The sequence below is a fragment of the Salvelinus namaycush genome, chromosome 1, assembly GCF_016432855.1.
Source record: "Salvelinus namaycush isolate Seneca chromosome 1, SaNama_1.0, whole genome shotgun sequence".
Classification (NCBI taxonomy): domain Eukaryota; kingdom Metazoa; phylum Chordata; class Actinopteri; order Salmoniformes; family Salmonidae; genus Salvelinus; species Salvelinus namaycush.
Window position 1 is genome coordinate 19,881,120 of NC_052307.1, and position 23,276 is coordinate 19,904,395.

Consider the following 23,276-nt stretch of genomic DNA (forward strand, 5'->3'; position numbering starts at 1 on the left):
TGGGCATGGGCCCCGTCAAAAAGGTGGACAGAGAGAGACAGGCAGACGGCAGGGAACTGTTGTCTAATGAAGTCCGGGCCATCGTCGTTGACCATGTGGTAAACAGAGGACTTACCATGGCAGAGGCTGCCAGATTGGTTCACCCCAATCTGCAAAGATCCCTGTCAATTCGATCATGAGAACATTTCACCAAGAAAACTGGTAAGTCTGCAGGATATGCACTTTGCTTTACCATTACATTTATAGTAAATTACACATTGTAATGCATCTAAATTCACAAAACATAATAGTATTCTTACAGTATGATCTATTGACAGTATACTCTGTTCTACTCTCAGAATTGACAGAAGACCCCATGGTGGTTCCCGTGGCCGTGTGCTGACCGACCAGCAGGAGTGGGCAGTGGTGGAAATGGTGAGGGCCAGGAATGACGTACGGCTGTCCGAAATAAATTAGGACATTGAAGAGAAGGATGACACCTTTGCCAATGTGGCATCCATCAGCCTACCAACAATCACCTATGTCACCTATGTCATTGTGTGGGACAATGTCAGGCCCATCCCTGGTTCGTGACCCTATACCAGCCCCCATCCTCTCCTTTCCTCAACACTATTGAGAATTTTTTTTCAGCATGGAGGTGGAAGGTGTACGATCGCCATCCCCACGACGTGCCACCCTCCTTCTGGCCATGGATGATGCATGCGACAACGTCAATGCAGACCAATGTCAAGCTTGGATTTGCCATGCCAAAACATTTTTCCCACGGTGCATGAACAATGAGGACATTCACTGTGATGTGGATGAGAATTTATGGCCAAATGCATTTAATTTCTTACATTTGATTACAGACAGTACACCTATGTTGCAATTATATCTGAAAAATACATTTTTTTGCATGAATGATTGTAGAGGATGTCTTCATTGATCACACCTTTGATTAAACATTGGAAAGATATTATGGAAATTATAGTTTTTCTGTCAATTTTGTTGGGTAATGTAAGTGCATTGCCTAATGTGAAAACTGTAATCTACTGTAATTTACTGTACTGTAGCATATTACTTTCAGCACTTCTAAGGACAATTTTAAACACGTATCTTGCATTGCTTGCTATTGAATTAACTGGTAGTTAAAACATCTAAATTGCAAAGATTTGTGTTTTGGTGATTAAACCAATGTTCTCTTTACATTTCACAATACTTACATTCATCATAAATATTCATAGTTTACATTTCCACCTATAGTATCTCTACATTTAGGGGTCTATATTTCCAATATGCATTAAGATATCCTATTGTTTATTTTGTGTAGTGCAGACAACTGACTACATCAAATTTCAGCAACATCAGAGCTTGCAATGAACTTACATGGCCCATCCTCTCCCCAGCCATTATTCTGCACTTTTTGAGTTTAGGGGGTCTCAATATCTATCAATTTAACCCCTTTTGTAATAAAATTAGAAATATTTAACATTTCATAAATGGAAGACGTTAAAGATTTGAAAAAACATTGTTTTACCTCAGGTAAGGGCATCTTAAAAAAGTGGAGGCCTTGCCACTAGCCTAATATGCCCTGCGTTAACCCATCTCCCATTACAAACCAGTGCAATTAGGGTCAAGTACTGGTATGTCCCAAGTGAATTTGGCAATGTGCTTAGAGATTTAAAATGTGTGGATCTGCAAACAAATGTTTTCTCCTGAACACATGAAATCAGTTCCGTGTTCCCGGAGCGGTCCAGATGACGTTAAATGACATTTTATGGCCAGCTGTAATATCTGCTGTGTGGTCTTTATTGGACGACCGACAGGACACATTTCAAGACTCACCAAAATCAAAATGGAAAACATTGCACTTTACAAGACAGGTGTGGGACGCATGCTGTCCTTGCAGACAAATGTCTGACGTTTCCCCAACAACCTTCCAAGTTTCCTGGTACCAAAAACTTTTTTTTTTCTCCCTACTTCCATCTGAGTATTATAAAGATATTGCATACAATACATAGATGGATAAGACAGGAAGTATGGTACCAGGCTTGTTCATATAGCCCTATGATTCCTTTCATCATCATTTCATACCTCAAGTACAGAAACCAATATGCAGGGGCGCAACAGTCACTGAGGACACCCCCCATTTTATAATTGGATTGTGATACAAAACTAGGCAACGGTGTGCTTTAGGACCATGCGGACGCCTCCGAGTGGTCGGGTAGGCTGTTTGGAGTGTTCATCCGACTGGATATAAAAAATGTTGTACCCCGCTTCTAAAACCAAAGTTGCACCCTTGTCAATGAATACATGCCACAGGCCTTTACAGTCCTGCTATGAAATACAACATTCTTCAGATCAGTATTTTAGCAAAGGCATTGCTGCTGTCCCAATTCCAACTAAGAGCATTTTCTAGCACAACAGGATCCTCGTCAGCATACATAACATCCATTAACAGTGCATATTCACATTACTAAGCGGATATAAAACGTCTCACCAAATATTTACTCTAAATATTTGCAATCGATATTCCACCTGCTCACTGAAGCAGATATATTACCACTAATGATTCACAATTTGGAGTGCCATCCCTTTACAGAAGACAACATACTTCTCTTTTTAGTCAATTTATTTGTACAAGAGAAACAGCCTTAAGCCTTGACAGCAAATTTGCGAATGGAATACAGGCGGTCCTTCCTCTGCATCTTCTTGGTTCTGAGAGACTCCTCATGCTTGTTAAGTCTCCTGCGGATGGCACGGGTCTTCCTGGGTCTCAGATCCAGGGGCTTGTACTTTTTACCCTGAAATGACATTCACAATCAAATTAAAATAAACACTACATGGCCATTTAAACCAATACTAAAAATAAAAAAAATCAGAACTGTTGCTGCTATTGCATTTTGTTCAATTATGGTCTTCAGCACTTAGATGGGCTGAATAGTCAGGGTAGGCACTCATCCTAGTGCCCAAATATTGAGGTTACATGGGTCACTTTACAAACGAATCTGCAGAATGTTTAACATGTGGTCAAGGTTGACAAGACACCATAATCCGCACCATGCGCAGTAGATCACCTGTTGGGTATTGATGAACAGTGGCCAGTCAACATGTAGAATCATTGGGAAATTAACAGAATACGACAGCTGATGTTCTGTGGTCAGATGCCTGCCCATTGCTTTTGACTGTTCATCAGCAGGTTCTGTTTTGCTTAACGGATTTGTTAAATACGTGTGTATGGATGGCATTGCTCTTACCTTGTAGAACTTCCTCAGGTTCTCCTTCTGCGTCTGGTTGATGACAGTCAGAACGCGGGCGATGGACTTGCGGACGACACAGCTAGAGGAAACAGAACCAAAAATAAGGGTTAATTAAAATGCAAGGAAAAGTAGCCTCAACTTAAAGGGCATTTGAGATTTGAGCAAAAGCGAAGCACATTTTATTGCCCTACTACACCTAAATAACTTGACTAATAAATACAAATTGAATACCAAATATTGGTATACAGTTAAACACTGCAAAATCATGGAGATTTAAATTTCAAGCCTGAATATTGAATCTAATTACATTTGAACTTGCTCTACCGCTTTGTCTGTGTGCTTGGTACTTTAGTTGCTCGAAATTTGAGACAATATCCACAGGAATATCTATCGCCTGACATGCACAAAACCATGGTAGTATGCATGCATCGAATGCATGTACTTCAGTCTTGTTTGCTCATGACTGAAGACACATGCACATCTCGAATTGCCACACAGACCCGTGTCTGAATTCTGTTTAATAATACTTTGCTGGGGATATTTAAACCTCACATTTTGACCACTTGAAGGACCAACACCACAGACAATTGGCAGAGTAAGTTCAAATATAATTGTATTCAACATTCGTGACACACGGGAAGTGTCGTTCTTTTTATCCCCCAGTGTAAATGTGCATGGCGTTGCCTACACAATTGAAGGCATGCCATCTTCGGTGACTAAAATATCTGCATACCAATTCAATAATATACCCATCGCCTTACTCAGATTACAACTGAGAAACCACTAATTTCTCCACCATGATGTAGCCATAGATGTATAGATGTGACAGTGATAACTACAGCCCACTCAGAACCCAGGCCAAACTAACTACCATTTACGTAGTGCAAATAATACTCACATCTTGGAGAGCTTGGAGGCAGCTCCACCAGTAACCTTGGCTACGCGGAGCTGGGACAGCTCTACCTTCAGGTCATCTAGCTGCTTGAGCAACTCCTCCTTCTTCTTGCCCCGCAGATCTCTAGCCTTGATCTTGCCCTGTGAAGATTGACAAACGGTCATACATCTAATTCTTTTTTAACGTTAACTTACTTAGCCAGCGACCTACCCCTTTTGTCCACAAAACGTCAACGTGAGCTGAAAATGAATATAATTATTCTAAGTGGCAACATACAACGTTAACTACATCGAAAGCATTGTTCTGAAATATTTTAAAGTTAACCGACGTAACTAGTTAGATAGCGAACCACCATTTCATTTGTAAGTAGTATAGCTAGACATGTTTGATAGCCGACGTTGCTAACTAGACATCAATGCATTTGCTAGTAGCGGTAGCTTTTAGCTTGCTCGCGTTTGGTTATTATGGTGGCAAGTGACAGATGAAGGACCTCTTTCGAGCAGTCACAAACAAGTGGCAAGACAAGATATTTATGCTCATGGATGTTATCAACTGTGGTCGTTTTATCTGGACTAGACAGCGCAATTTTACTGAATTGAACGAAAGACGCGACCCTCTCACCATGTTCCTCGTTGCTGCCACAGGAAAAGAAAGACCGACAACGTGTTAGCTCAGAAGCCAGCTTCCGGTCCGAGGCGTTCCTTTTGTTGCGTATCGGTGAAAATGCACACAGCGCCACTCAGTGGATTCAGTTTGGAATTATTATTGCTTACTTTGTTCTGCTGCATCTCTGCTTAGAATCACGTGGAAAGAACCAAAAAACGTCCCCAAGAAAAAGTAATGAAAACAAACCTTTATGCTTTTTAACATTTATTAACAAGAAATTAAGACAAAACAAAATACTTTGTAGTGGTAGCACTTGTTAAAATGAGAATTAATAGAATCTGTTGTGATTTATTAGATTGTTTGTTAAAAACCAGAGTTGAACACATAGCGGAATCAAACAGAAATGAAAAAAAATAAGTGCATAAGGTTTTTTTATGGTGACCTTGCAGTAGTCATAGCCACCTGTGCTGTGATATTATTGTAGTTCTATGGAATTATACTAAATTTGTGGTACCAGATACTATTCAATAACAGGTCACTTAACACAGTGTGGTGATTTGACATTGAATGTAGACCGTGTCCATTTTATGAAGAAGGGGAGGACCTTGTTCACACAATGCATCATTGTCACCTTCCTCTTCGACCTCCCAGCCCCAGAGTTGACTGACCGCACAAACCCAATGAATGTGACATCAAATGCTACAGTACTGTACTGTAACGTAACCAGACACATGGATATTTCTCACATGATATGGGAGTAGAATTCAGAGTGCAGACTGGTGTGTTGCTGCCTCACACCTTAGCCATTAATATGGTTCACATTCTGTTCAAAATGTGAGGCAGTTTTTCCCTCTGCAGAGATCCAATGCATTCTGCTATAAGGCATGCATACTGTATTAAAGGGTCTTTCCTCCAGTACATTGTTAATGCCCTCACATTGTAAGCACACACAAATGGTCACTTAGTTCTGACAGGATGTCAATGAACAGTGAGACAGAACATCAAGCCAAAACTGGCTACATGGACAGACAGGTAAAACATGGTGTAAAATACTGCAAGAGGTTAAACAAAATTATTTACACCCAGTGATTTATAAAGTTCTCAATGTATATGTACAGTTATCATATATAAATAGACATGGAATGTACTGTCATTTACACAAACACAAGGCAGGTAAAGGTAGAGCACATCCTTCGATAATTCTGATTTAGATAGCTTTCAATAATTATTTAACATATTTAAAAGTACTCCTCTCCTGTCTACATGATATAGATTTTCTCCATTGATATCAAAGACATTGATGTGTGACTCTCACCTCCCCTTCAGAGACATCACAAGTTCTGATTTTAACATGGATTATTCCTACATAAGCCATCTGAAGTCATATTTTTAAAGGAAAGAACCAAATTAAAGACTGTTGTGAAGGGTCCATCAGAAATCTTGGGGCATTCCATTCAACTGAAGAGGGGTTGATTGGGGTGGCAGCATGTAAGGTTCTTGATATCATGCACTCACAATTCAACAATATCCCTTTCCCAACCATAGAGACGGGATCATCAACTGGATCTAGCCGCAGGCTCATTTTTTGGGATGGTCGGGGGGCTGGAACATAATTACAAATATTTGTAGACTGCAAATTGACTGCAAGAATCCCAAACAGAAATAATATTAGACTAAAACAATAATTTCAGGAGGATATTTGGGAACAGATGTCCAAAATTAAAATAACTTGGAGCTGATTTCCTGGCGTTTTTACAGTCTTATGTCCAACAATATAAAAAAACAAAAAAAATAATAATAGCGTTTTTGCTCAGAAAACATTGGGGGCCAAATAAAACCACACGCAGGCAAAATTCGGCCCATGGGCCGCTAGTTGGGGAACCCTGCCGTAGGTAGTCATCGGCAGTAAATACCGTTTTGTGTCTAAATTAAAGAAAAAACATTGGAGCACAGAAACAGAAATAATCTTCTCTGTCAAAAAGAGTTGTGACAGCCTGGTAGGCCTGACCAATCTCACTCTTAATAACACCTGGAGAATAAGACATACACCATATATACACAAAAGTATGTGGACACCCCTACAAATGAGTGGATTCGGCTATTTCAGCCACACCCGTTGCTGACATGTGTATCAAATTGAGTACATTGAGCCACACAAACTCACAGAACAGGACCACCGAGTGCTGAAGCGCATGGCATGTAAAAATCGTCTGTCCTCGGTTGCATCACTCACTACCAAGTTCCAAACTGCTTCTGGAATCAACGTCAGCACAATAAACTGTTCGTTGGAAGCTTCATGAAATGAGTTCCCATGACCGAGCAGCCGCGCACAAGCCTAAGATCACTATACGCAATGCCAAGCTTTGGCTGGAGTGGTGTAAAGCTCGCTGCCATTGAACTCTGGACTAGTAGAAACGCGTTAGTGAATCACGCGTCACCATCTGGCAGTCCGACGGACAAATCTGGGTTTGGCAGATTCCAGGAGAACGCTACCTGCCTCGATGCATAGTGCCAACTGTAAGTTTGGTGAAGGAGGAATAATGGTCTGGGGCTGTTTTTCATGGTTCGTGCTAGGCCCCTTAGTTCCAGTGAAGGGATATCTTAATGCTACAGCATACAATTACATTCTAGACGATTCTGTGCTTCCAACTTTGTGGCAACAATTTGGAAAAGGCCCTTTCCTGTTTCAGCATGACAATGCCCACGTGCCCAAGATGAGGTTCATACAGAACTGGTTTGTTGAGATCGGTGTGGAAGAACTTGACTGGCCTGCACAGAGCCCTGACCTCAACCCCATCAAACACCTTTGGTATGAATTGGAACGCCGACTGCGAGCCTGGCCTAATCACCCAACATCTGTGCCCGACTTCACTAATGTTTTTTTAGCTGAATGTAAGCAAGTCCCCGGCGTCAATGTTCCAACGTCTAGTGGAAAGCCTTCCCAGAAGAGTAGAGGCTGTTATAGCAGCAAAGGTGGGACCAACTCCATATTAATGCCCATGAATTTGGAATGAGATGTTCGACAAGCAGATGTCCACATACTTTTGGTAATGTAGTGTACTTGTACTGTGTCCATGACAGAGCTAGATCTAATGTTAAACTCATTCCAAGGGGAGGGAGGAGCGTTTCTCTTAAGGTTAACATTTTACTTGTAAATAAAATAAAAAAAAAACCAAACAAAAACAGACCATATTAACAAGACTTTGCCCCTCTAAGTCATTGTAGAGCCATTCTCTTTTCTCTTGAAGATGAAGAAAAAATAATTCTCAGGAGTGATTGAGGAGCTACAGTACATAGGAATCTGTGTCATGTCAGAAACCATTTTAAAGCTTGGGTTGTGTCCTCTTTACAATGTTCATTTGGTTGCCACAGTGGTGGGAGAAGTCATGCAAACACATGATAAAAGTAATGTTTGTGTGTCTGTCCCCTCTTCCTCTCTTGGTCCCCTCAGCTCCAGTGAGCAGGTGCCCCTGAAACTGATGGCCGGACAATACCTTTCGGAGAAGGCTTGGATCCAAACCAGGACATCTGAAAAACACAGCGATAGTTACAATTATATCAAATGAAATATCATTGGACTATTAAAACTAGTATTACAACTGGTGAAGGGTCTATAGGTAGCAAAAATAACAATTTCCCTCCAGATGCAGCTTTTCATTCTAAAAGAAACAACAGATAGCTCGCACATTTAAGAAATGAGAACATTTGAGGACAAAATAGGGTCATGGCCTATTTCATGTGATACACACTGGCTGTGGTTCAGGCCATAACATCCACTCATTTGACATGAGTTTCAGGGGAACGAGATGTGAAAGGAGAAAGCCACCTTGTACTCCAGAGTCTGCTTCAACATGTCCTCTTCCTCACCAGTGAAGTTCAGCAACACAGACACTGCTCTGATCAGCTGATAGGCCTAAGACACAGAGAGATGGGGACACAGAGAGAGAGAGAGATTTAGACTTCATCCATGACCATAGACATCAGATACACTCACCAGGAATTTTATTAGGTACACCCATCTAGCACAGTCAGTTGAATCTGGCGCGCCTGGCACCGACGATCATACCATGCTCAGTCGCTTAAGTCACAAATTTTGCCCATTCTAACGTTGAATCGAACAGTAACTGAATGCCTCGACGCCTGTTTTATATAGCAAGCCACGGCAACGTGACTCACTGTCTGTAGGAGCGAACCATTTTTGTGAATGGGGAGTTGTACCTAATAAACTGGCCGGTGACTGTATACACAGAGTATACCAAACATTAGGAGCACCATCCTAATATTGAGTTGCACCCCCTTTTCCCTCAGAACATCCTAAATTCACCAGGGCATGGACTCTACAAGGTGTTGAAAGCGTTCCACAGGGATGCTGGCCCATGTTGACTACAATGCTTCCCACAGTTGTCTGGATGTCCTCTGGGTGGTGGACCATTTTTGATACACACGGGAAACTGTTGAGTGTGAAAAACCCAGCAGCATTGCAGTTCTTGACACAAACTGGTACACCTGGCACTTACAAACATAACCTGTTCAAAGGCATAAATATTTTGTCTAGCCCATTCACCCTCTGAATGGCACACATACACAATCCATGTCTCAATTTATTTTTTATTTAACTAGGCAAGTCAGTTAAAAACAAATTCTTATTTACAATGACGACCTACCCCGGCCAAACCCGGACGACACTGGGCCAATTGTGCGCCGCCCTATGGGACTCCCAATCACGACCGGATGTGATACAGCCTGGATTCGAACCAGGAACTGTAGTGACGCCTCTTGCACCGAGATGCAGTGCCTTAGCCCGCTGCACCTCTCAAGCATTAAAAATACTTATTTAACCTGTCTCCTCCCCTTCATCTACAAAGATTAAAGTGGATTTAACAAGTGACATCACTAAGGGATCATAGCTTTCACCTGGAAAAAGCAGGTGTTCTTAATGTTTTGTACACTCAGTGTATATGTCCTAGCTGTGTATATGTCCTAGCTGTGTATATGTCCTAGCTGTGTATATGGCCTAGCTGTGTATATGGCCTAGCTGTGTATATGGCCTAGCTGTGTATATGGTCTAGCTATAACAGGGACCAGGTGGACTGCTCTCACCTCAGCCTCTCTGGATGACATGAATTTTAGCACCACGTGTTTGAGGTACTCAAAGTTGATCTCTCGTGAGTCATTGAGATCAGATGTGTTGGTGACAGTGGTGTTTGGGCCCGGGGCCGGGCCTGGAGCGGGCTCTGTAAAGATTCTGTCTGGCCTCTCTTGCCTCTCTCCTCTCCCTTCTTGGGCCCTCTCTTTCCCATCGGACTCTGTTTCAGGTTTCAGCTTCTGCACCAGAAACACATACACACACCATCACAAACAAAACAATATTTTAATGAACTGAGAAAAATCCATTTGATTTAAATATGATACCCATACTAAGTTATCTAAATGTCTCACCAGCTCCTTCTGCAAGGTCCTCTTTAGCTCTGCTAGCCTCTGCTGCAGCTGCTTAATGGTCTGTAAAGCAACAGTCATCCAATCAATAAAAGCACACAAAACACACAGTAATAATGAAATGGTCCTGCTCCAGCTATTTCAGACAAGCATTAATTATCTGACCATGCCTGTGTGGTGATCATGGTTTCTGGTTCGTCCAGTACTGACCTTGTTCTTGTCACTGAGCTGCTGCTCCAGGTCTCGGTTGGCCTTCTGCATGTGGTCCAGGTCATCCACCGTCACAGTCCCATTCTGGTCCAGTTCACACAGCTCTGGAGTCTGCTGCAACGTCAGAGTCTCTACCTCTACCTCCAGCTCTGATACCTGGGAGGGACACAGACACACACAGAGGCACAGTCAGACAACTATAGACTACACAGTCAGACGACCTAACTTGATATGTAATGACAGACTTTGGACTTATGTACAGTATGTGAGTTAAAAGCTTAATGGCTGTGCTCCCTGTGTGTGTTCTGACCCGTAACTGGCAGGAGTCCAACTGCTCGTTCTGGGTTAGGAGCTCCTGCCTCAAGCTGACCAGCTGGCTGTCCTTCTCCTCCTGTCTCTCCTGGGCTGCTGCCTGCAGCCCCTCCTCTTGCAGCTGGGACAGGGAGCTCTGGGCGCTCTGCAGCTCTGCAAAACAAACAGCGTGGAAGGGAACATCAGACAAACACGACAACCTCTGAATTCACATAGCATGGGAGATGGAGGAAAAGGGCACCTGTGGACAGAGAAAGTGTTTACCATTGCGAAGTGTTTGGAGATCCTCTTCTTTCCGCTTCAGCTGCTCAGTGACGTGGGCCAGTTCCTGCGATGTTGTTTGAAGTGACGCCATCATCTCTACTACCTGGAAAAGGAGAAACATTATCATGTATTTACGAGCACATAATCAACACAAGCTGAATTCATGGCTTTGTAACAGATAATCATACTCAGGCAGTATGGGCGTTAAGGCAAATGCATCTACAATTGTTTTAAACCTCGTTCCAACACAGTGTATAGAATCTTGTTTGTTATTTCAAAGAGTACAGTAAAAATGTATGATGTGAGAGTAAGTATGTATCATGCATCTCCAGACCTGTAGTTGGAGCTCCTCCTTCTGTCTCCTGGTGTCCTCCAGAGCCATGGCTATCTCCACACTCACTGTCTGCCTGCTGCTCAGCTCTGACTGGGGACACATATAGTGACATCATTACCCCGTTTGTACAGGCAACAGGACAATTTTTGGGGAGTTGTAACGTAGGAATGCAGTTCTCATAGAAATGGTGTGGCACAGTATGCAAAATATCTGGAGTGACTGAAGAACACAATTTAATTCAAAAAATATCTTGTTCATCAGGAAATCTGTGACTTCCTGTTTTCAACTGACTGCCTAATATAAAGCAGGAAGTGTGTCTGACCCTGGCCTGCTCCAGCTCCTCTGCCTGCCTCCTCAGAGCCACGTCAGCTTTATCCCTCCCCCTCAGCAGAGACGCTCTCTCTTGCTCCAACTCACTCTGGGAAATACAACACAGATGGGTGAGGGAGCGAGAGAGACAGAGAGACAGAGCGAGAGAGAGAGAGGTTGGTGAGGGAGAGAGAAGCAGAGACAAAGGGATGTTTGAGAAAGAAAAGCAGAAATTAGAATGCATAGGAACACAGTCCAATATCGATAAATAAATATTTGATGGCCTTGTTTGATAGTCCAGTTTCATGCCAGCCACGTAGCAGAGAAATTACATGGCAACTGATAATGGACAATTAACAATCCACAGAGACCAATGGATAAGCTGATCAAATCTGCATAGAAATGATCAAATACCAAAGATACAGTTGACCTTAATATTCAGGTTACAAGACTACGCAGCACATTTCACTAAGAACAGTTTTGTGAATTAAAATGTACAGAGCAAGTGAGAGCTGAGAACTGTAACTCACAATCCTGGCTTGGGCAGAGGTGTGTTCGGTGTCTCTCTCTGTCTGCAGTGCAGTGAGCTGCTCCTCCAGCCGACCTGCCCTCTCCTGGCCCTGTTGCCGCTCTGCAGACACCTGCTGCTGCAGACTGTCCCTCTCCACACTCCACTCTGCCTGCTGGGGGAGGGGACCACAGGGGAAAGGGCCGTCTTAGCATCACACATACTCACATTAACTGTCTCTACATGTTCAACTTAATCCATGAACAGTGGTGGTAGAGCATCTTTCACCGTAATCTGACATTTATTTACCAGTTTGTCTAGATGTGCTTGTTTGTCAGAGATCTGCTGCTCAGTGTTCTTGAGCCTCTCATTGCTCTCCTGCACCTGCTGTTCCAGACCTGCTATCTGAGACAGAGACATGGGGCTGTGTGAGAGACTGAAGGTAGAGAGAGAGCGCAGGTCTTAAATGCTTACATTGTTCTCTCCCACCAGTGTGCCTGTTCTCTTACCTGTGCGTCCGTTCTCTCTCTGTAGTTCTTGGAGGAGTCGTCTTTGTGTCGTAGCAGGGTCTGTAGTTCAGTCACGTTGTTGTTGAGTCTGGATATCTGGGGGAGTTGAGATACAATATGCTTAACAGACGAGTTCATACAGTTTTTCATGTATTACTGTTAACTAATGGAGCATCTAAGCCAGTGGCATGTGAAGAAGTATATCATTCTGATGAAGAGGTAGAGAGAGGACTGTTTACCTGAGTCTCCAAAGAGCTAACCGTGTCTGCATGGTTGGTGCGTGCCTCCAGCAGCTCAACTCTCGTGTCCTCCAGCCTCTGCTCCAGAGTGGACTTCTACATATCAGGAAAATGGAGCTAAGAAATGAATTATCATTGTCTGTGGTATTTTATTTAAACTAATTCCACTGGAGTCCCTCTGTCTTTAGGATTAGCTGACTGTTTAAGTTACCTCTTTGAGCAGCTCCTGGAGGAGCTCGTCTTCACTCAGGTTACCATGCAGACGTCTCTCCAGAGAGGAGTTCTTCTCCTGCAGGTCCAGCAGCACACGCTCCTTGTCCTCATCAGTCACTGCAGCCTGGGGACCACAGCAAGGATAGAGAGGATTGGGTCAATACACAGCATACTGTACCTCCCTCCACAGGGCAAGGTGAGGAGAAAGAATAGGGGGTAGATATAGGTAGCTACATGGCGGTCTGGTCTTACTTTGTGTTGCTCCAGCTTCAGGGCATTGTTCTCTATTTGTAACGTACGGAGAGACTTCTCTACAGCTGCTGCCCTGCTCTGCGACTGAGAACATACACAATTAGATCACTAAATCTGAAATATTTTATAAAATATTATCACATTTAGTTTAACGTATTCATATGCTGTCATTACAGATCTGTACCATTTCAATACAGTGAAAGGATTTTGGTAAATTTTTCACCTTCTGGAAGTCCTCAGATACCTGTTGGATGACCTTCTGCAGGTTCTGTCCTCTGCCCTCCAGCTCACTAATCTTCTTCTCAGCCTCCTCCCTGACCTCCAGCAGCTCCTCTCTAAACGAGACCACACACACCCTGTACTGTTAGACAACCACCAAAACCACAGACATACCCGGAAGAAAACAGGCAGACTTCATCAAAAGAATTGGCATACTAACTCTCCCTTATAGAAAAGAGGTGAGGGGAGCAAGCTCTACAATGAGTAAGGTCATTACTTTCAGTCATCAAGACCAGCATCTCTGCAACTACTGAATTCATGGCATTATCAAGGCAATCTCTGTGTCCTGTCCTTACCTCTCCATCTCCAGCTCCGTGTTGAGCCTGCAACTTTCCTGATGCTCCTCTCCCAGAGCCCGCAGCTGCTCCTGGGCTTCGGCCAGACCCTTCTTGGCCATCTGCAGCTCGGCACCCTTCTGGTGGAGCACTCGCTCCCGCTGGACCAGCTGCTCCTCCTTGCTCAGTAACTACCATAACATAACAGAATCAACCACAGAAAGGACTTCACTATAACAAATGTTGAAATACAATTATTGTCTAGGGTAATAGGAACATTTGTGATGGATCATTACTGACACAGCTACAGCTTGAATCAGAATAGGCAGACAGATAAAGCACAAACTGACAAGTCTACGTTTGACTTTCCTCATACATGCAATGTGGTGGGTTAGAGTTAGACAGTGGGACCTTGTTGTCCGTAGTGTGTACCATGTGTTTGACTTTGGCGAGCTCCTGCTGCTGGAAGCCCTCCAGCTCGTCCAGGTCATCCCTCTTCTGGAACAGAGTAAGGCTCTGCTCCATCATATCATCTAGCCTCACAGACAGAGACGCTTTCTCCTGAGGAACAGACAGGATGACCCCAGTTAGATCTCTCATCTACACATGCAAAGACTGACTGGCTGAATGAGAACCTATAACTTTTATTAGATGTTAGAATGCAGTTTAGATGTTAGCGTACCTGCTCCAGCGTAGATATCCTTTCCATCCATTCCTACAGACAAAGACAGGAATTCATCTAAGTATAAACACACACAAATGAATGCCTTGTGGTGCAAAGGATATGATGCTCACCTGATCCTTCTTGTCCAGTGCCAAAGCCATGCCTTCGGCCATTTTGGCTCTATTGGCCTGGTGAGTCTCATTCTGGTCCTGCAGTTTCCTCATGGAGGCTGGATAGTGAAAGAAAGACAGACAGACAAGAAAGAGGATGAACACAACAGGCTAGCCAAAGATGGCTCGGTTCAAACAGCTGGTTGTGGAATTGTCAGTGGTTAGTAGCTGCTAGCTGAGAAAGGGTGGTAAAATTGACCATAGAATGTGTCCAGTATGCCAAACTAAGTGTTCCCCAGAAGCAAAGGCAAGCTGTGCATCTAAGCATGGCCAACACAGACATCCCACCTGGACTTACACGGGGTATACAAAACATTAAGAACGCATGCTCTTTTCATGACACACTGACCAGGTGAATCCAGGTGAAAGCTATGATCCCTTACTGATGTCACTTGTTAAATCCACTTCAAATCAGTAAAGATGAAGGGGAGAAGACAGGTTAGACAGATTTTTAAGGCTTGAGATAATTGGAGACATGGATTGTGTATGCGTGTCATTCAGAGGGTGGATGGACAAGACAAAAGATTTAAGTGCCTTTGAACGGGATATGGTAGTAGATGCCAGGCCAACCGGTTTGTGTCAAGAACTGTAACGCTGCTGAGTGCCACAAACATTTATAAACAATTATATATGAACAAGCATGTAAGTCCTTGGTTTCATCAATTTATTTGTTTATATGGAAAGCTATAGAAGTGACAGCATGATTCTCAACCCCTCCGCGAGCGACTGATGGTGCTTCGGGTGACCATTACCCCAGCTAGCAGACAAACAAATGAGACAGAAAGGAGGCAAAATGGGAGGAGAATAAAGGTACGTACAATCCTGATGTTTTTCTAATGCAATTTCAAGCTTGTCCTTGGTCTTCTGCATAAGTCGGAGCTGCTCAGCGTAGTCTATTGGCAGGAGGTGGGGTGATGGGATACCAACATCACAGAAACACACAAGTACACACACACCCAGGAAAGGGGGATGGGTGGATGAGGGTAAAGGGTAAAGGGACAGGGAGGAGTAGGAATAGAATAAATGAAGAGAGGCATACAAAAGGAAAGAAAACAATGATTTTCTTAGATGAGTAATCCATCCTGGTTAAGACGCTGCATGAGGACGTGCAACTTTTAACCTCTTCTAAGGGGTCACACACATCTGAGGGAGGAGTAGCTATCACACTAATCTGGGAGAGAAGACACACAGAACCCCCAAAGGTAGACTAAAAGCCATGGCATTTGCTCTTAACGTTCACCGAATGGGAACGTGGTAAAGAATAAAGAAACATTGTAAGAGTTACCCCCATCATACCTTATGAGGGTCAGTGTTGAGAACAAAAACCTTGGAGGTCTGAAACCAGACATCACCCGTGGGTTATGTGACCTTTGACCTGAGTGAACTGCTCTGGGTAGAAGTTGTCTCTAAGTACATTAGACACAGATCTAAAATCAGCTTATCCACCACCAAACCTAACCTTAACTATTGAATGGGGAAATGCAAAAATAATCTTAGATCAGTGTGTAGGCCACCTCATCCTACTCTGTTTAAACTGGCTCAATACAAACATGTCTTACCTGATAGTTTGGCCTCCAGCTTGCGAATCTGATCATTCCTTCTGAGGATCTGGGAGGAGAGGTCGTCCCTGGAGCTACTGCCATCAGAGGCCTGGAGGTCAACACAAACACACAGAACAGAGGGATCCTCATCAGCACAGCAACTCAGCAGGTCACACTGGAGCTTCCATAGTAATGGGTCAGCAGGTACTAGAAACATCTACGTTGTGGGTGTTGTAGAGTCTATGAAATATCACACTGAGAAGATCAACACTGACTATACCAAACATTAGGAACACATTCCTAATATTGACTTGCCCCCCCCCCCCCCCTTTTGCCCTCAAAACAGACTAATTTCGTCAGGGCATGGACTCTACAAGGTGTCGAAAGTGTTCCACAGGCATGCTGGCCCTTGTTGACTCCAATGCTTCGCACAGTTGGCTGGATGTCCTTTGCGAGATGGACTATTCTTGATCCACACGGGAAACTGTTGAGCGTGAAAAACCCAGCAGCATTGCAGTTCAACACAAACTGGTGTGCCTGTGTGTTATATGTGTCATGTGTGGTCAAGTGAACAGAGCATTGCAGAGCAGACACCCGAGCATGGCTTCAGGTTACACAGGTTTGCGCCTACAATTTTAGAATTCATGTCATCATTTACAAAAGAGCGGTCGTATCGTACTCGTATATTTACACTACACCGTGGCATCCACTGGCTTCTGGATGCCAATCTCCAGACACACCCAACCATATAACAATAAGCTAGCTGACTCACAGACCCAACTCATAATCCAAAAGACAATGTCATCAAAATATAGGCAGGGCTACTCGTTAATAAAGGACAATTACACCAAACTTAGAAATGCAGCAAATGACTTTACTGCTCTTTCCCTGGCTCTGCATAATGTAAGTCTTGTACATTAGGCCTACAATTTTGCTGAAATTCATAAAGCGATTATTAGATATTGATCTCATAAAATTTAGGGCTATTGACATCACGGTACAGGGGATATCTGATATGCTCCATGTATATGGTAGTGACTTACAGCATCATGACAGTCCCAGGGGCTCCATTACATAGGAGAGAGCCAGAGCCACTGAAATGCTTTTACCAGGCCACAGAGAAAAACACTAATGGAGGGCCTGGGCCATTACTGTCTGGGAGGGGCCTCAGAATATCTCTAAACACAGAGAAAACTGTAATATAACAATACAATAGCCTATGTTGAATTGAAAGAGTGTACAGGATAAAAAATTATCATTGTTTGCATTTCATAAGTGCAAAGTTAAAGCCTAATAAAATTAGAGGCCAAAAGTAATAATTTAAAAGAAACCTCCCTTCTCTTCCATGATGCCTCCTTTATAGAATAGCTCTGGAAAACTTCTTAAGCGAACAGAATTGTGTGTGATTGTGTTTCGTGTCATGTGACCAACTACTCTTGGTGGGTTCAAAAGATGACTGGCATGGACAGAGTGACAGTGAGGTAACAAAACTGGTACTTACAAAATCATCCCCCGAGTCTGCCCCCACTGACGTAATGGACTCTTTGCTGTAGGAGCGAAGCATGCGGACTCCGGTCCGGGGGGCTGTGGCTGCCTCCTCAGCAATCTTCTTTTTCAGTTTGGCAAACATCTCCACCTTGCCTTAGTGTTTCTTTACCCAAGTGTACTGCCTCCTACTCTCCCCAAAAACTCCACAATGCAAGTCCTCTGTCACACAGGCTGTGGTTCTTCAAGGTCCCTTGTTTTGGTCACAGAACAGCTGTATTCCAGTGTAGCCTCCTCTCACAGGCAAGGGAACTGTCATTGTCATTACTCCTTCAATCTGAAACAGACAACAGAGAGAGTGTCACAGTAATCAGCATGAAGCCTATTACTATTAGAGATGTGGAATGAGGATATAATGAGTGATGCATGTTTCCTGGTAGTTGGAAAAACTTGGTTGCAGATAGTCCTTTTGTGCCGCCCTTATGATTTGACATGTCACCAGATCAGTTGACAGATACGTGACTGCAGGTTTAACTAGTAAGTTTGCTAAAAGAGACATCTAAAAGAGGCTAATGATATTTTAGCTGGATGATAAGATGAGAGACGATGTAGCTAGCTACTCACAGTGTTGGCAATGGCTGCTCGCTACAAATTAGCTACGGTTAGCAGTTTGCCAACTAGATAGCTAGCTGAATAGTTCATTATAATTCTGTAAATATTTCAACATTTCGAGATTTAAGAAATCCGTCAGTCCCAGTTTAGTTAACTGTTCACGACTTGATCATGAAAAGACAGATGGTTTCAACAATGAAGATGGCTAGCTAGTATAGCTGACGCTGTTATGGTTACTGTTATCCTCTAGCTAACAGTAGCTAGCTAATCAATGGAATCTCTTACCGTAGGAACTTCGAGAAAGTAAAACAATCCAAGTGAAGTCCATTGTGTTAAACGTATTCTCTGCAACGAATATAAACTCTACCGTTTCCCAATGTAATAGCTCTACAAATATACTGCTTTACGACAAATGTCTTTCTATGTCTGGACTGTATTTTACTAGGCTAGCTCGCTAACATCAATACGTAAACTGCTACTACACTCACTGTGCTGACGTTTCATATGGGTCCATGTTCATTTGACATATCCGATGAGAGGGGGGGGGGGGGGGGGGGGGGGTGGTGGTGGTGGTGGTGGTGGTGTTATTCTTCTTTGTTTGTGGGATTTATCGGGGGTTGTTATCCAACGTTATGGAGCATTCCTGCCACCTACTGTACTGGAGTGTGGGCCGGAGACAGGGAGAAAGTAAATCCTACCTGCCAGCCCCCTTTCTCTTATTTAGACTGCATCTAAAAGCGAGGTGTGAAAAATATTCACTCTACTTCATGTCAGTCAACTAAAACAGGGCGATGGACACTGGGGGGATTACACCTGTGTGTGCATAAAATGGCACAGACAGATATGGCAGCTCTGCTCCTAGCTCCTAAGCAACTTTGCAGGTTTTTTGTTGTTGTGTGTGTTATTTCTCACATTATTACCCCAGAATGTTTTTTGTGTTATTACATTCAGCCTGGAATTTTTGTTGGTATATCAGAGTGGCGGTAACTCACCAGCATTACGACCAGTAATACGACTTTCCCGAATGATATCCTTTGTTCGTACCCCCCAGGGCAATTGAACTTATTCCAGAGGCTGCTCCAAAACCGCCAGTGGAGAAGAGGTATTCGGAGTGGACTTATAGTACGGTAGAACTTCTACCATCACATTGACTGTTGTACTCGCTCTGATCAACTTTTCGAAATGCCTACAAGGCCCTCCCCCGCCCTCCATTTGGCAAATCTTATCACAAATCCATTTTGCTCCTCCCTTCCTATAGGTATAAACTCAAACAAGAAGTATCCGTGCTAAGGTCTATTCAACGCTGGTCTGACCAATCGGAATCCATGCTTCAAGATTGTTTTGATCACGCAGACTGGGATATGTTCCGGGAATAACATTGACGAATAACATTGACCAATACACGGATACGGTGACTGAGTTTATCCAGAAGTGTATAGGAGATGTTGTACCCATTGTGACTATTAAAACCTACCTAAACCAGAAACCGTGGATAGATGGCAGCATTCGCGCAAAACTGAAAACGCGAACCACCGCATTTACCAATGACAAGGTGACTGGGAATATAGCCAAATGCAAACAGTGTAGTTAATCCCTCCGTAAGGCAATCAAACAGGCAAAACGTCAGTACAGAGACAAAGTTGAGTTACAATTCAACGGCTCAGACACGAGTATGTGGCAGGGTCTACAGACAATCAAGGACAGCAAAGGGAAAACCAGCCACATCGCGGACACCAACGTCTTGCTTCCGTCTTGCTAAACACCTTCTTCGCCCGCTTTGAGGATAACACAGTGCCACCGACGTGGCCCGCTACCAAGGACTGTGGGCTCTCCTTCTCCGTGGCCGACGTGAGTAAGACATTTAAAAGTGTTAACCCTGGCAAGGTTGCCGGCCCAGACGGCATCCCTAGCCGCATCCTCAGAGCATGCCCAGACCAGCTGGCTGGAGTGTTTACGGACATATTCAATCTTTCCCTATCCCAGTCTGCTATCCCCACTTGCTTCAAGATGTCCACCATTGTTCCTGTATCCAAGAAAGCAAAGGTAACTGAACTAAATGACTATCGTCCAGTAGTACTCACTTCTGTCATCATGAAGTGCTTTAAGAGGCTCTACCTTACCTGACACCCTAAACCCTCTTCAATCTGCTTACCACCCCAATAGATCCACAGACGATGCAATTGCAATCACACTGCAAACTGCCCTGTTCCATCTTGAAAAGAGGAATCAATAAGTAAGAATGCTGTTCATTGTTCATTGACTATAGCTCAGCAGTACCCTCCAAGCTCATCATTAAGCTCGGTGGCCCTGGGTGTGAACCCTGCCATGTGCAACTGGGTCCTGGACTTCCTGATGGGCCTCCCACCAGGTGGTGAAGGTAGGAAACAACACCTCCACTTCGCTGATCCTCAACACAGGGCCCCCACAAGGGTGCGTGCTCAGCCACCTCCTGTACTCCCTGTTCACCCATGACTGAGTGGCCACACACGCCTCCAACTCAATCATCAAGTTCGCAGATGACACAACAGTAGTAGGCCTGATTACCAACAATGACGAGACAGCCTACAGGGAGGAGGAGAGGGAGAGTGGTGCCAGAAAATAACCTCTCACTCAACATCAACTAAACAAAGTAGCTGATTGTGGACTTCTGGAAACAGCAGAGGGAGCACACCCCTATCCACATCAACGGGACCGCAGAGGAAAAGGTAGAAAGCTTCAAGTTCCTCGGCGTACACATCACTGACAATCTGAAATGGTCCACCCACACAGACAGTGTGGTGAAGAAGGCGCAACAGTGCCTCTTCAAACTCAGGAGTTTGAATAAATTTGGCTTGGCCCCTAAAACCCTCACAAACTTTTACAGATGCACAATTGAGAGCATCCTGTTGGGCTGTATCACTTTATGGTACGACAAATTCACCGCCCGCAACCGCAGGGCTCTCCAGAAGGTGGTGCGCTCTGCCCAATGCATCACCGGGGACAAACTACCTGCCCTCCAGGACACCTACAGCACTGTCACAGGAAGGCCAAAAAAATCATCAAGGACAACAACCACCCGCCTGTTCACCCCGCTATCATCCAGAAGGCGAGGTCAGTACAGGTGCATCAAAGCTGGGACCGAGAGACTGAAAAACATCTTCTATCTCAAGGCCATCGGACTGTTAAATAGCTATCACTAGCCGGCTTCCACCCGGTTATGCAACCATGCACCTTAGAGGCTGCTGCCCTATATCCATAGACTTGGAATTACTGGCCACTTTAATAACGGAACACTAGTCGCTTTAATAATGTTTAAATAATATTTACATACTGCTTACTCATCTCATATGTATATACTGTATTCTATTCTACTGTATTTTAGTCTATGCCACTCAGACATTGCTGGATCTAATATTTATATATTTCTTAATTCCATTTGTGTGTGTTGTTGTGAATTGTTTTAGATACTACTGCACTGTTAGGTACAACTGCTCTGTTGGAGCTAGGAACACAAGCATTTTGCTACACCTGTAATAACATCTGCTAAATATGTGTATGTGACCAATACATTTTGATTTGATGTGAAAATGACATTTCTCTGTGAACATAAGATCCATTGATAGTATTTCCACATATTTAATGATTTACAGTAATAGCATCATCCCTCATTTTGATAGCCTACGAGCTCACAAGCTCATTCTGTATCACAGACAGTTCCCACAAATAACCACAGCTAGGCTTACTGCTGAATCAGGTTATCTACAGACATATGAACTGTTGTGGAAATTCTTACACAGGGACACTCGAAGTCAATCTTAAATGAATCATTGTTTTTATCAGCTCGCTGGAGAGGTTCCAACAAAGTTGATGCACCATAGTGAACGTTTGTCAGGAGCTCTAACGGGGCAGTCCTATTAGTTCCTTTATATACATAGTTGCATGATTTAGCTTATTCATAATTAATGAATCATTAACGTTTACTTCATTCATGTGACTGACCAATACTGGGTCATGCATGTGACAGACTAATACCTCACAAGGCTTCTTCTCTCTAAGCTGAGACCTTGAAACTGAGATATCCCTTTCTCTAAACAAGGGTCTGGGCGTACTGCCAAATTGCAGACACTAACAGTGAGGATTCTTTCAATCAGTCACTTGCATGAACACAGAAATTGGTTTGTAGAAAAGCACAAACACAGAAATTGATAAATAGAAAAGCACCAACATACAATTTTCCATCACAGAACCTATCTATATATTTTAGATCAGTGATGTTCATTATAATAATTTCTCACCTCAATTATCAGGCTTATAGCTTTATTATAAGACTACATAAGATAACTAAGTCAAGTGCATGAGTAAATTCTCATTTAAACATATTTCTAATTTGAGTGCTTTATACTGTATATATATCTACACGATACATGAAATTCAATAAATATACATTACAAAAATAAAAACTAACATCTGACAAATAACATCTTCTACAGTATATTCCTAATAGGTTGCAAAAAGACCGAAGTCAAACTGAAACGGTGACCTCTCCCTGTAAAGTGGCTAAAATAAGTGTTCCTGTTTCACTTCACGTGTTCTTATTGTAATCTACCATGATTCATTAAATCTAACATGTGTTTGATAAAAACATTAAATATTGACACTGCTATCACCTAAAACATTTGAAACAGAGTAGTGGCATTACTTGATAGAGTACTTCTGTGTGAACACACGTGTTGGCACACAGAGCTACAGCAGACACAAAAACACACAGTGCTGTATATAAGTTACGTACAGTAGCCTACAGTAAAATACAGTGGAGGCTACTGATGGGAGGACGGCTCATAAGAATGGCTGGAATGGAGTCAATGGAATGGTATCAAACATGTGGTTTCCATGTGGTTGATACCATTCCATTGGCTCCATTCCAGTCATTCTTATGAGCCGTCCT

At 43.3% G+C, this 23,276-nt stretch overlaps 2 protein-coding genes across 7 annotated transcripts; both read right to left on the reverse strand.

The window, feature by feature from the left end:
• Window positions 1-2,593: 2,593 nt before the first annotated feature.
• Window positions 2,594-4,834, reverse strand: LOC120058354 (60S ribosomal protein L35). The gene is made up of 4 exons (XM_039006998.1): window positions 4,756-4,834; window positions 4,138-4,274; window positions 3,237-3,318; window positions 2,594-2,783 (listed from the first exon to the last, which is right to left on the reverse strand). Exons 1-4 carry the CDS (start codon window positions 4,756-4,758, stop codon window positions 2,634-2,636), a joined length of 372 nt encoding a protein of 123 aa, XP_038862926.1. The 5' UTR covers window positions 4,759-4,834; the 3' UTR covers window positions 2,594-2,633.
• A 2,512-nt stretch (window positions 4,835-7,346) lies between these two features.
• On the reverse strand, window positions 7,347-18,848 carry golga1 (golgin A1). Of its 6 annotated transcripts, none has more exons than XM_039007371.1 (24): window positions 18,638-18,848; window positions 17,757-18,077; window positions 16,274-16,364; window positions 15,533-15,607; window positions 14,676-14,773; window positions 14,563-14,595; window positions 14,313-14,441; window positions 13,902-14,071; window positions 13,571-13,661; window positions 13,327-13,410; window positions 13,073-13,198; window positions 12,862-12,957; window positions 12,623-12,718; window positions 12,423-12,518; window positions 12,136-12,288; window positions 11,619-11,714; window positions 11,297-11,386; window positions 10,963-11,065; window positions 10,697-10,851; window positions 10,387-10,542; window positions 10,180-10,239; window positions 9,841-10,065; window positions 8,567-8,653; window positions 7,347-8,268 (listed from the first exon to the last, which is right to left on the reverse strand). In XM_039007371.1, the coding sequence occupies exons 2-24, from the start codon at window positions 17,883-17,885 to the stop codon at window positions 8,188-8,190; spliced, it is 2,520 nt and encodes an 839-aa protein (XP_038863299.1). In that variant the 5' UTR covers window positions 17,886-18,077; window positions 18,638-18,848; the 3' UTR covers window positions 7,347-8,187. The 6 variants fall into 6 exon arrangements, with proteins under 6 accessions (XP_038863299.1, XP_038863218.1, XP_038863401.1 ...); XM_039007290.1 differs by having other exon boundaries at window positions 12,136-12,285; window positions 13,550-13,661; XM_039007412.1 differs by having other exon boundaries at window positions 8,168-8,268; window positions 8,490-8,653; window positions 13,550-13,661.
• Between the last annotated feature and the right edge of the window lie 4,428 nt (window positions 18,849-23,276).